Genomic DNA, 13,669 nt, shown 5'->3' on the forward strand with positions numbered 1-13,669 from the left:
ATAACTACTATATTACTGCCCGTGTGCAAGAATATAACTACTGTAATACTGCCACCTATGTACAGGAATATAACTACTATAATACTGCTCCTGTATACAAGAATATAACTACTATAATACTACCCCTATGTATAAGAATATAACTACTATAATACTGCTCCTGTATACAAGAATATAACTGCTATAATACTGCCCCTATGTACAAGAATATAACTACTATAATACTGCTCCTATGTACAAGAATATACTATAATACTGCCACTTATGTACAAGAATATAACTACTATATTACTGCCCTTATGTACAAGAATAAAACTACTATAATACTGTCCCTATGTACAAGAATGTAATTACTATAATACTGCCCCCTATGTACAAGAATATAACTACTATAATACTGCTCCTGTATGCAAGAATATAACTACTATATTACTGCCCGTGTGCAAGAATATAACTACTGTAATACTGCCACCTATGTACAAGAATATAACTACTATAATACTGCCCCTATGTGCAAGAATATAACTACTGTAATACTGCCCCCTATGTACAAGAATATAACTACTATAATACTGCTCCTGTATGCAAGAATATAACTACTATATTACTGCCCCTGTGTACAAGAATATAACTACTGTAATACTGCCACCTATGTACAAGAATATAACTACTATAATACTGCCCCTATGTGCAAGAATATAACTACTGTAATACTGTCCCCTATGTACAAGAATATAACTACTATAGTACTGCTCCTATGTATAAGAATTTAACTACTATATTACTGCCCCTGTGTACAAGAATATAACTACTTTAATACTTCCCCTATATAAAAGAATATAACTATTATAATACTGCCCTCTGCACATTTTGGGTGTTTCTGGAATCTAGGGCAGTTTGGGGGCTATGATTTCCCCTCGTTTAGTGTGCACTAAGTGTACTACTCTTCTCGGGCTGTCAGTCAGGCGGGATGTGATTCGCTGTGACGTGGCCGCTGGTTGCTGCTGGTATAAAGTGGTTTAGGATGTTACTGACATAAATTTTGAATGTTCTGAGGCCATTTGCTTTGCACATCAATCTATAAATCTGCTGTGTGCTGCAGGCTCGGGGCTCGGACACACTGGATTCAGGCACTGAGGGCTCCGGACGACTCATTTCTTCTGCTGCACCTACCAGCGTCAAAGGGAGACCTAACAAAAGGTAAATTGAGGGATGGTGTGGGCACCCAGATCTTGTGACTAATCTGTATTCCCTATTTTCCTCATGAGCTGCTCTGTATTATATAAGCACTGTGCAGAATTCTTATAATTTTCAGGAAATTGTCGGGATCCTCTCGGTTCAGTAATTTTATGATTTATATTTAGGGTAACACGTGGCCCCTTTGTAAAGCTGGCGGACTGCGCTCACTACCACTATGAAAATGTCAACTACGGCCCTATCCAGGTAAGATCTTAATTCTGACTGTAAGTGAAAGCTCTGGCCCAAAGCTGCCTTATATACTAAGACCACCGTGCAATGATTGCCCACCTTGTCTTTCAGCTTTCTCTATCCGACTCTCGCCCGGAGGATTCCAGTGGAAGTGAATCGGAGGCTGTTTACATTGTGCAAGTCACTTGTCAGGTGGGAGCGAGGGGCATTAAAATCAACTGTATAGTTAGTGGGGTGCAGAGGACAATACTATTGTCACCCATGGGAACCATTTGAATTGTATCCATTCATTTCTAAACAACTAGTTGACGCGGACAGCAATCAAACATTGGATGTCCTTCTTGGATTCATGTTTAGCCCATTTAGTCTAATTGCTCAACATTGTCTTTTCCATATACGTCAGAACCCCTTTAACCCCTCTGTCCCAGGAATCCAGTATTCACCCCACACGCCCCATCTTTCAGTCAGTTGGTGCATTTTGGCTCTCATCGCTGTGATGCAGAACATGTCAGCCAAGCATCCAATTAATGTTAAATTCAGTGACCCACCAAGCTGTATTCCCCGGAGGCCATCGCTTATCTTCCGCTTGTCCTATTATTAGTCGCAATTTGACTTATTGTTTCCTTCAGTTCTCTTCAGAATGGTTTCATAATTAAACCCTTGTTACATGGAAATGGGACATCAGGTAAAATTAGACGCTCTGGAGACTCGGCAGAAGCTGATAAATTCACCATTACAATGTTCTGATTTGTCTTGAAGACTCCATGTCCTCAGTCACAATAATCTGCATCTTCTGCTCGTGTCCCTTTTGCATTTGTCTGGAAGATCTCTAAAGTCTTAACCTTTCTATTCACATGCTAAGTCCACCACCTCAATAAGTCTCGTTCTTTGAGTCCATTATTTCATCACAAGCAATGTTTTTCTTCTCTGGATTTATTATTTGGTATGACATCATCCTTACCTTTGTAATTTAGGTTGACCAACTTTCCTTCAGCTTTATCTTCTAGGTTTACCACCTCATGCTCATCCTTTAGATTGATCATGTCTTCCTTATCTGCATCCTCTTGGTCCACAAACGCTCTCATTTTTTGACTTTTAGGTTTACCACATCACCCTTTATCTTTGTCCTCTAGGTCTTTTATCTCGCCATCATGTTTGTCTCATCCTCATCTTTGTCATGTACATCTACCATCATTATCCTCTTTATCCTCTCAGGCTGCCATCTCGCCTTCATATTTTACTTCCTTCTATCAGCTCACCTTCATCTTTGTCCTCTCACTCTGTCACTTTTATTATTGCCCTCTTAGTAAGTCATCTCACCTTCATGTTTGTCCTCTTAGTCTTCCAGCTCACCCCCATAGTTGTCTTCTAGGTCTACCATCTCGCCCTCATTTTTCTCCTTAAGGTCCACCATGTAAACCAGGGGAAGAGTCTTGAGGAGATCATTTGCATATTCCCAGTGCCTTCTGGGATAAGTGAAGAGTCTCCGCGAGCTCAACGATCACTGGGTTTTGGCCGTTGCAGCTGAAAAGAGGAAATCGGAAAACCAGGGGAAGAGTCTTGAGGAGATCATTTGCATATTCCCAGTGCCTTCTGGGATAAGTGAAGAGTCTCCGCGAGCTCAACGATCACTGGGTTTTGGCCGTTGCAGCTGAAAAGAGGAAATCGGAAAACCAGGGGAAGAGTCTTGAGGAGATCATTTGCATATTCCCAGTGCCTTCTGGGATAAGTGAAGAGTCTCCGTGAGCTCAACGATCACTGGGTTTTGGCCGTTGCAGCTGAAAAGAGGAAATCGGAAAAACCAAAAACCAAAGAATTTTGGCTCATCTTACATCGTTTTTAAGAAATCTCAAGATGGAAGAGGCCAGGAGCCATTTGGTGAGCTGCATTTCTTGCTACATGTTCACAGATTTACCTGTGGAAAAGCCAAACTTCACATGCCACAAATGCAAGCTTGTGTCCCTGTTGGAGGAAAAGTTGCAAAATCTCGAAGAGAGGTTAGCTACGTTGAAGATCATTAAGGAAGGTGAAGAGTTCTTGGACAGAGCAGAATTATCTCTTCATGTTACAGAAAGAGAAGAAATTCGAAGTGCACCTGAAGAAACAGAGGAATGGAGACATGTGACCCAGAGAAGCAGGAGGATCAGGAGGCAGTCAGCACCCATACTGCTCAGAAACCAGTACCAGGCTCTCACACAGGAAAACGATGAAGAAATACATCAGGATAAGACTTTGCCAACAAACAGCAACCTTGTACGCCTTCAGAGTCCTCCTGGATGGAGAAAGAAAAATGTTGTGAAGAAGAAACAGAGAGTGGTGGTCATGGGGGATTCCCTGTTGAGAGGAACAGAGGCCGCTATCTGCAGACCGGATATAACTTCAAGAGAAATGTGCTGTCTTCCAGGTGCAAAAATTAAAGATGTGTCTGACAGGATATCAGGACTCTTCAGACCTACAGATGACTACCCATTCCTGCTACTACATGTGGGGACAAATGACACCGCAAGAAACGACCTGGAAACCATCTGCAGAGACTTTGAAGACATAGGTAAGAAAGTGAAAGAACTGGGAGCGCAGGTGGTCTTCTCTTCCATCCTCCCAGTGGATGGCCATGGAACAAGGAGGTGGAATAAGATTCTGCAGGTGAACAACTGGCTAGGTCGATGGTGCCGTCAGCAACGATTTGGATTTCTGGATCACGGAATGAACTACTTATACGATGGACTACTTGCTAGAGATGGGGTGCACCTTACGAAGACTGGAAAGCATGTATTTGGAAGTCACCTTGCTACACTTGTAAGGAGAGCTTTAAACTAGAACAACATGGGAAGGGAAGCAAAAGACCAGAAAAAGCCATACACCTGACAAATGCTATTGAGAACTCTGCTATTAGAAGTAGAAAGGAAGAACAAAGACGAAAGAATCTAATTAATAAAAATATTGGAGAAAGAGAAACCAATCACAAACTAAAATGTTTCTATACTAATGCACAAAGCATGGGCAACAAACAAGGAGAATTGGAACTACTAACACAGGAAAAGAAATATGATGTCATTGGAATCACTGAAACTTGGTGGGACAATACACATGATTGGAATACAAGACTAGAAGGCTACAACTTATTTGCAAGAAACAGACTTGATAAACGAGGAGGAGGTGTCGCATTGTATGTTAGAAACGCGTATATCTGCACAGAGATTGAAGCTTCAGAGACTGGGAGTTCTGTGGAAACTGTTTGGGTAAGAATACAAGGAAAGAACAATGGAAAGGACACCATTGTAGGCATTTACTACAGGCCGCCTGTGCAAGCTGAAGATATGGATGAACTCTTTATGCATCAAATGGCCAAGTTCTCCAAAAAATATGACATAGTTGTCATGGGAGATTTCAACTATCCAGACATTTGTTGGGAATCTCTCTCAGGCAAAACTAACAGGTCAAGGAAATTCTTATCCTCTCTTGCTGACAACTTTATCTTCCAAAAGGTAAGGGAGAAAACAAGGGGAACTGCTACCTTGGATCTAATCCTTATAAACAGGGAAGAAATGGTTGAGGAGGTAAAAGTGGCTGGGACCCTAGGAGGTAGCGACCATGCTATTTTAGAATTTTGGATAACTAGAGGCGGAAGACCTGTGAAGACTCAGACGTCAAGATTAGATTTCAGAAAGGCAGATTTTAAGGGATTCAGAAAGAGAATTGGAGGGATCCAATGGCTGGATATCCTTAAAGACAAAAATGTCCAGGAAGGATGGGAAATCTTGAAAAATGAAATTCTCAAAGCACAGTTGTTAACAATTCCAAAAAGAGGGAAGAATAGGAAGCATTTAAGGAAACCAGGATGGATGAACACAGAACTTAAGCACATGCTAAAAAGGAAGAAAAAAATGTTTATAAAATGGAAAGAGGGAGGCATATCTAAAGAAGAATATAATGCTGTCTGCAGAACCTGCAGGGCACAAATCAGATTAGCTAAAGCTGAAAATGAATTGAGGCTTGCAAGAGATGTCAAAAGCAATAATAAAGGATTTTGGGGATATGTCAAAAGTAAAAGAAAAGTCAAAGATGCTATAGGATTTTTACAGGATGAAAATGATGAAATGGTAAGACAGGATGTTGAGAAGGCTGAACTTTTAAATTCCTATTTTGCATCTGTTTTCTCTCAGAAAGGAAATGTAACATCAACTGTTATTCACTGTCCTATTAAGGGAATAGAAGAATCCAGGATATCTATAAACAGAAAGACAGTGAGGAAACACTTAGCTAACCTAAATGAATTCAAGTCTCCAGGTCCAGATGAATTACACCCCAGAGTACTGAAGGAGATAGCAGAAGAAATTTTTGAACCCCTCTCCATAATCTTTGAAAATTCTTGGAGAACAGGAGAAGTGCCAGAAGACTGGAGAAGAGCAAATGTTGTTCCTATCTTCAAAAAGGGGAAGAAGGTGGACCCAGGCAACTATAGGCCGGTGAGTCTGACTTCTATACCAGGAAAGATCTTTGAACAAATTATTAAACAACATGTATGTCAATACCTGGATAAGAATGAAGTGATTAAACAGAGTCAGCATGGGTTTATAATAATAATAATAATAATAATCTTTATTTATATAGCGCCAACATATTCCGCAGCGCTTTACAGTTGAACAGTTTCAAACACAACAGTCATAAGTAACAACGTTAACAATACAATAATTAAAGCGAAATAAGACGACCCTGCTTGTGGAGCTTACAATCTACAATGAGGTGGGGGAGATACAAAGCATAGGTTTGTATTTACAATGATGTATTTACAATGACGGTCCAGCCATCTTCGGGGGGGGGGTTAGATGGAGATAGTGAATGGGCTACACACACACAAACATAACATGACTTTGATTACTGAATGTGATAGGCCGCTCTGAACAAATGCGTTTTGAGCGAGCGCCTAAAACTATGCAAATTGTGGATGATCCTAATATCTTGGGGTAGAGCATTCCAGAGGATTGGCGCAGCACGGGAGAAGTCTTGGAGTCAGGAGTGGGAGGTACGGATTAGGGCAGAGGTTAGTCGAAAGTCATTTGCAGAGCGCAGCGGTCAGTTAGGCCGATAGACAGAAATGAGGGAGGAGATGTAAGGGGGTGCCGCACTGTGGAGAGCTTTGTGGGTGAGAACAAGTACTTTGAATTGTACCCTGTAATGAATTGGCAGCCAGTGTAACGACTGGCGAAGAGCGGACGCGTCTGAGTAACGATTAGCCAGATGGACAACCCTGGCTGCTGCATTAAGGATAGACTGGAGAGGGGAGAGTCGAGTGAGAGGGAGGCCAATTAATAGAGCATTACAGTAGTCCAGGCGGGAGTGGATCAGGGCGACAGTGAGAGTTTTTGTTGTTTCCATGGAAAGAAAAGGGCGGATTCTAGAGATGTTCTTTAGGTGTAAGCGGCATGAGCGGGCAAGAGATTGTATATGGGAGGTGAAGGAGAGATCGGAGTCGAACATAACACCCAGACAGCGTGCCTGCTGTCGGGGTGTTATTATGGTGCCACCCACAGAGAGGGAAATGTCAGATTTAGGGAGGTTAGTAGATGGTGGGAGCAGAAGAAGTTCAGTTTTGGAGAGGTTGAGTTTCAGATAGAGAGCAGACATGATGTTGGAGACTGCAGACAGACAGTCAGTGGCGTTCTGTAGTACAGCGGAGGTAAGGTCAGGGGATGATGTGTACAGTTGTGTGTCATCAGCATAAAGATGGTACTGAAAGCCAAATCTGCTGATGGTCTGTCCAATTGGGGCCGTATAGAGAGAGAAGAGAAGGGGGCCAAGGACTGAGCCCTGAGGTACCCCAACAGTGAGAGGAAGAGGAGATGAAGTGGAGCCAGAAAACAGAACACTGAAGGAGCGGTCGGAAAGATAGGAGGAGAACCAGGAAAGAGCAGTGTCCTTAATGCCTAGTGACTGGAGCCTAGAGAGTAGGAGAGGATGGTCAACAGTGTCGAAAGCTGCAGAAAGGTCGAGAAGAATGAGCAGAGAGTGGTCACCATTACGTTTTGCTGTCAGAAGGTCATTGGTCACTTTGATGAGTGTAGTTTCTGTCGAATGTAGGGGGCGGAAACCGGACTGTGAAGGGTCTAGGAGGGAGTGAGTGGAGAGGTAACGGGTAAGGCGTGAGTATATCAGGTGCTCCAAGAGTTTAGAGATGAAGGGGAGATTGGAGACTGGTCTGTAGTTGTTTGTGCAGGATGGGTCGAGGGTGGGTTTCTTTAGTAATGGAGTAATGATAGAGTGTTTGAAGGAGGAGGGGAAAATGCCAGAGGAGAGGGAGAGATTAAAGATTGTAGTTAGGTGAGTTGTGACGACTGGGGAGAGAGACTGGAGGAGATGTGAGGGAATGGGGTCGGTTGTGCATGTAGTCGGACGAGAAGAGGAGAGGAGCCTGGAGACTTCTTCTTCTGTGATGGGATCGAATGTGGAGAGTGAGCCAGGGGGAATGCAGGGAGGGATGGGAGTCACTGAATTTGGTGATTGGGAGCGGATTTCCTGACGGATATTGTCTATTTTCTCTATAAAGTGGGAGGCAAGGTCATCAGCGCAAATGTCTGTGATAGGGGCTTGTGCTTTTGGCCTGAGGAGGGAGTGAAAGGTGTCAAAAAGTTTCTTGGGTTGTTGGATAGTGAGGAGATCAGGGTGGTGAAGTAGGTCTGTTTGGCGAGGTGAAGGGCAGAGTTATATGTCCTTAACATAAATTTGAAGTGTATGAAGTCTTCTGGTGTGCGTGTTTTCCTCCATAAGCGTTCAGCACACCTAGAGCATCGCTGGAGAAATCGGGTTTGCGATGTGAGCCAGGGCTGTTTCACTCTGTGTTTGGAGGTTCTGAGGGTGAGGGGAGCTACTTGGTCAAGGGTGCTTCTAAGAGTGTCATTGAAGTGATGTACAGCCAGATCAGGACAGGACAAAGAAGAGATTGGGGACAGTGATGAGTGTAGGGAGTCTGAAAGTGTATGAGGGTTAATGGCTTGTAGATTTCTGACTGAATGGTAGGTAGGAGGGTGCTGGGGTGAGCGAGGATTTGTGAGTGTAAAGGAGAGAATGTTGTGGTCAGAGAGGGGAAGCGGTGAGTTATCTATGTAGGAGATTGAGCAGAGCCGGGCGAAAACCAGGTCCAGGGTGTTACCGTCTTTGTGTGTTTCAGAGGTTGAGAGCTGAGAGAGGCCTAGAGAAGTGGTTAGTGATAGAAGCTGGGATGCAGATGTGGAAGTGGGGCTGTTAATGGGGATGTTTAAGTCTCCCAGGATAAGGGTTGGTAGTTCTGAGGACATGAAGTGCGGCAGCCAGGCAGAGAAATGGTCCAGGAAGTGGGTGGGTGAGCCTGGGGGCCGGTATATGACCGCTACTCTGAGGGAGAGGGGACGAAAGAGCCTGATGGTGTGGACTTCAAAAGAAGGGAATGAGAGTGATGGAACTGGGGGGATGACCTGGAAAGTGCATTGTGGGGACAGGAGTATGCCGACTCCACCACCAGGTCTGTTTGTCGGTCTCGGGGAATGGGAGAATTGTAAGCCACCATGGGAAATGGCAGCAGGAGAGACAGTGTCAGAATCCTGAATCCAGGTTTCCGTGAGGGCCAACAGATTCAGAGAGTTTTTCAGAAAGTAATTGTGTAGGAAAGGAAGCTTGTTGCATACAGACCGTGGATTCCAAAGGGCACAATTGAAAGAAGGAGATGAAGGAGTGCAAATAATATTAGTAAGATTATTAAGGTTTCGATGTGAGGTAGGGTAGGGGTTGAGGTTGGGGGATGGTGGACCGGGGTTGGGGGAGATGTCCCCTGAAATCAGTAGGAGCAGGAAGATAAAGAGCAAGTAGTTTTTGGAATTGTATGAAGATTTTTTGTGCAGTGTGTTTGGGCAAGATGGGCTGAGTTTTTTTAAGAAGGTGAGAAGTGGAGCTCTACATGGGAGAAGGAAAGAGAGAGGAGCTGATGTATATGAGTTGTGATGGAGGGGGGATTGGTCGGTGAAAGTGGATTGCAAGAGAACATAGGAGGATAGGAATAAAGCACATGGTTAAAAGGGACAGCAGAGTGAGGGTTACCTGACTCTTTCCCTGACTAACTGCCATGTAATAACTGCTGTATCCTGACGCTTATCTTCGTGACGCTTTGCTTCTGTGATGCGTGCACCCCCACATGCGTGCACCCCCAAGAATGGTTCACATTTATAGTCCAGACTGCTGGGTCAGAAGAGATGGATTGTGGGAACTGGTTGAGGATAATTTGGCAGCTGGGGTCAGCACACCAGGGTTGTTGTTTTTTTTTGGGATGACCAAAGACATTCAGCCAGGCAACATCTATTTTAACACCTCCACCAGATAAGATCTACACTGATCCTAGTCATGGAAATGCAACAGTGAGTTTTAAGTACAATGCACCAAATGATTTATAACAATGAATTAGCAGACACATTAAAATATGTTTCTAGATGGTAAAGCAGCAGATGACAGCAGACAGCAAGCAGAGGGAATTTTTACCATTAGAGTCTATTGCAGCTGATGAGACAGCAATCAGAGGTGGGAAGTTGTACCATTTGAATATGTTGTAGAAGACAGCAAGCAGAGGGAATTTTTACCATTAGAGTCTATTGCAGCAGATGAGACAGCAATCAGAGGTGGGAAGTTGTACCATTTGAATATGTTGTAGAAGACAGCAAGCAGAGGGAATTTTTACCATTAGAATCTATTGCAGCAGATGAGACAGCAATCAGAGGTGGGAAGTTGTACCATTTGAATATGTTGTAGAAGACAGCAAGCAGAGGGAATTTTTACCATTAGAGTCTATTGCAGCAGATGAGACAGCAATCAGAGGTGGGAAGTTGTACCATTTGAATATGTTGTAGAAGACAGCAAGCAGAGGGAATTTTTACCATTAGAGTCTATTGCAGCAGATGAGACAGCAATCAGAGGTGGGAAGTTGTACCATTTGAATATGTTGTAGAAGACAGCAAGCAGAGGGAATTTTTACCATTAGAGTCTATTGCAGCAGATGAGACAGCAATCAGAGGTGGGAAGTTGTACCATTTGAATATGTTGTAGAAGACAGCAAGCAGAGGGAATTTTTACCTGTATGAAGAGAGAAGATGGATTTTAGTTCTGTGCCATGTAATAACTGCTGTATCCCGACGCTTATCTTCGTGACGCTTTGCTTCTGTGATGCGTGCACCCCCACATGCGTGCACCCCCAAGAATGGTTCACATTTATAGTCCAGACTGCTGGGTCAGAAGAGATGGATCTGGTTTATAGCTAATAAGTCATGTCAGACTAACTTAATTTCCTTCTATGACGGTATCACTGATTGGGTGGATCAAGGAAATGCTGTAGATATAGTATATCTTGACTTCAGCAAAGCATTTGACAAAGTCACTCATACAATCCTTATTGAAAAAATGACTAAGTATGGAATGGACAAGGCAACTGTTAGGTGGATTCATAACTGGCTTAGTGATCGGACCCAAAGAGTGGTCGTAAATGGCTGCACATCCAGTTGGAAGAATGTCTCAAGTGGGGTACCACAGGGCTCTGTCCTGGGCCCTGTATTGTTCAACATCTTTATCAACGATTTAGATGAAGGAATTGAGGGTAAACTGATTAAATTTGCTGATGACACAAAGCTAGGAGGGATAGCTAATACTAGAGAAGAGAGAGAGAGGATTCAAAAAGATTTAAATAAACTGGAGAAGTGGGCAGCAACTAACAGAATGGTTTTTAACAGGGAGAAATGCAAAGTACTACATCTGGGCAATAAAAATGAAAAAAGCATATATAGAATGGGAGGAATAGGGCTAAGTGACAGCACATGTGAAAAAGACTTGGGTATACTAATAGATCACAGACTGAATATGAGTCAACAGTGTGATGCAGCAGCAAAAAAGGCAAATGCAATTCTAGGATGTATTAACAGAAGCATACAGTCTAGATCACGTGAAGTCTTTATTTCCCTCTACTCCTCTTTGGTCAGACCTCATCTGGAATATTGTGTCCAGTTTTGGGCACCACATTTTAAAAAAGACATCAACAAACTGGAGCAAGTTCAGAAAAGAGCGACCAGAATGGTGACCGGTCTGCAAACCCTGTCTTATGAGGAAAGGTTGTAGGATTTGGGAATGTTTAGTTTGCAAAAGAGAAGACTGAGAGGAGACTTAATAGCTGTCTACAAATATCTCAAGGGCTGTCACATTGTAGAAGGATCAACTTTATTCTGATTTGCACAAGGAAAGACTAGAAGCAATGGGATGAAACTAAATGGGAGGAGACACAGATTAGATATTAGAAAAAACTTTTTGACAGAGTGATCAATGAGTGGAACAGGCTGCCACGAGAAGTGGTGAGTTCTCCTTCAATGGAAGTCTTCAAACAGAGGCTGGACAGACATCTGACTGGGATGATTTAGCGAATCCTGCTTTGAGCAGGGGGTTGGACCAGATGGCACAGGAGGTCCCTTCCAACTCTACGATTCTATGATTCTATGATTCATCTTTGTGCTCAAGGTCTTCCATCTTCTCCTTCTTCTTGTCTTTTAAGTCTGCAACCTTACCAGATAATTGTCCTCTATTTATCATCTCACTCTCATCTTTTTCTTGTTCTCTTTCTTCTTCTCTTTCATCTCATCTTTATTGTTTTCCTATTTGTCTTCCATTGCATCTTTGTCCCCTAAGTCTAATACTTGCCATTGTCTTTGTCCTTTCATTTCACCATATCATTTTTATCTTTGTCATTAAAGGGGTTATCCAGTCTAAAAGGAAAAGTCTGCCGTCACTCTGTGTGACTGCAGACTAATGATCCACCAGCGCACACACTGTGTGTTGCGGGGATTTGCCAGTTTGTGAGTTGGGAACGGGGGTGATGTATGCAATATGCATATTCCCAGGTAGAGGCCTTCTAGTTGGCATGGACTTGTTCCATACACTTGTATTGATCGAGGCCGCCGCCTGTCTAGTGATGTGGCCGTCTAGTGGGTGCTGCCACACTCAATACAAGTGTATGGAGCAAAGCTGTGCCCATTTGACAGCTTCTGCCCGGGAATATGCATAACGACTTTCAGCTAACGACTTCACCTCATAGATGTCTTCTATGTCTACCAGCCCACTTGTCTTCTTTTTTTAGAAGGTCTACCTTTTCATCCTTCTAATCTTCTAATCATCTAGTTCTTTCATCTCACTTTCATCATTTTCCTATAGATCTTTCATCTCACTCCTGTTTTTGTCATCTAGGTCTACCATCTATCTTTTCTTCTTGTTTTACAGGTCTTCTATCTGACCCTTATCTTTGTCCTCTAGGTCTACTACCTTACCTTTTATCATTGTCCTGTAGGTCCACTCTTCTGAACCTCATTTTTGTGCTCTGTCTTCCATCTCACCCTTATCTTTGTCCTCTATGCCCACTCTGCTGAACCTCCTCTTTGTGCTCTAGGTCCTCTTCTGAACCTCATATTTGTGCTCTAGGTCTTCCATCTCACCCTTATCTTTGTCCTCTATGCCCACTCTGCTGAACCTTATCTTTGTACTCTAGGTCTTATTCTGAACCTCCTCTTTGTGCTCTAGGTTTTCCATCTCCTCCTTCTTGTCCTTATATTTTATAATCTCGTCCTTATAATAGGTCACATCTACCATTTCATTTTCATCTTTGACCTCTAGATCCACTACCTCACTCTCCTACTTGTCCTCCTAGGTCTTCCATCTTTCCCCATATTTGCTCATTAGCTCCACTCTCTCGACTCCATGCCTGTCCTTTCGGTCTACCGTCTTTCCTTCATAATTTTCTTTTGGGTTTACCATTTTACATTTATGTTTAGTCTTCACGGTCACACCTTTATCTTAGTCCTCCAGGTTCATATTCTCAACTTTATTCATTGACTTCCACAAACTGCCTTTAGCCTTCAACCGTCTCAATTACGTTCTTTGTCCATCATTGTCCGCCTCTTTTTGTCTCTCCAACCTTTTTCTGTCTTAATAATCCGCCATCTTAAGATGTCTCACACATTATGCTATTTTCTCTGTGGCTTTCAATCCATCACCGTTTACTCCTCACCATCAATAACCAAGCATTACTTCTTTATTCTCCATATTTAGGGCCGCACCTGGTCCGTTTTACGGAGCTATGAAGATTTTCAGGTCCTTGACTCCAACCTTCACCGCTGTATCTTTGACCGACGTTTCTCTCAGTTGCTTGAACTACCCCCTCGCCGTGAACTTCCGTCCCAGGGCCAGGTGAGTA

General features: G+C 43.1%; 1 protein-coding gene across 3 annotated transcripts in view; it reads left to right on the forward strand.

Moving 5' to 3' along the window:
• Positions 1 to 13,669, forward strand: part of ARHGAP33 (Rho GTPase activating protein 33) — a 125,782-nt gene that overhangs the window by 69,924 nt on the left and 42,189 nt on the right. For all 3 annotated transcript variants that reach the window (XM_073570423.1, XM_073570424.1, XM_073570422.1), the window contains 4 exons: positions 1,103 to 1,200; positions 1,365 to 1,443; positions 1,540 to 1,620; positions 13,525 to 13,662. In XM_073570423.1, the coding sequence (XP_073426524.1) occupies positions 1,103 to 1,200; positions 1,365 to 1,443; positions 1,540 to 1,620; positions 13,525 to 13,662 (396 nt within the window). The remainder of the gene's footprint in view (positions 1 to 1,102; positions 1,201 to 1,364; positions 1,444 to 1,539; positions 1,621 to 13,524; positions 13,663 to 13,669) is intronic.

This window comes from Dendrobates tinctorius, unplaced genomic scaffold (assembly GCF_039654945.1).
Source record: "Dendrobates tinctorius isolate UK_male_01 unplaced genomic scaffold, ASM3965494v1 ptg000028l, whole genome shotgun sequence".
Classification (NCBI taxonomy): domain Eukaryota; kingdom Metazoa; phylum Chordata; class Amphibia; order Anura; family Dendrobatidae; genus Dendrobates; species Dendrobates tinctorius.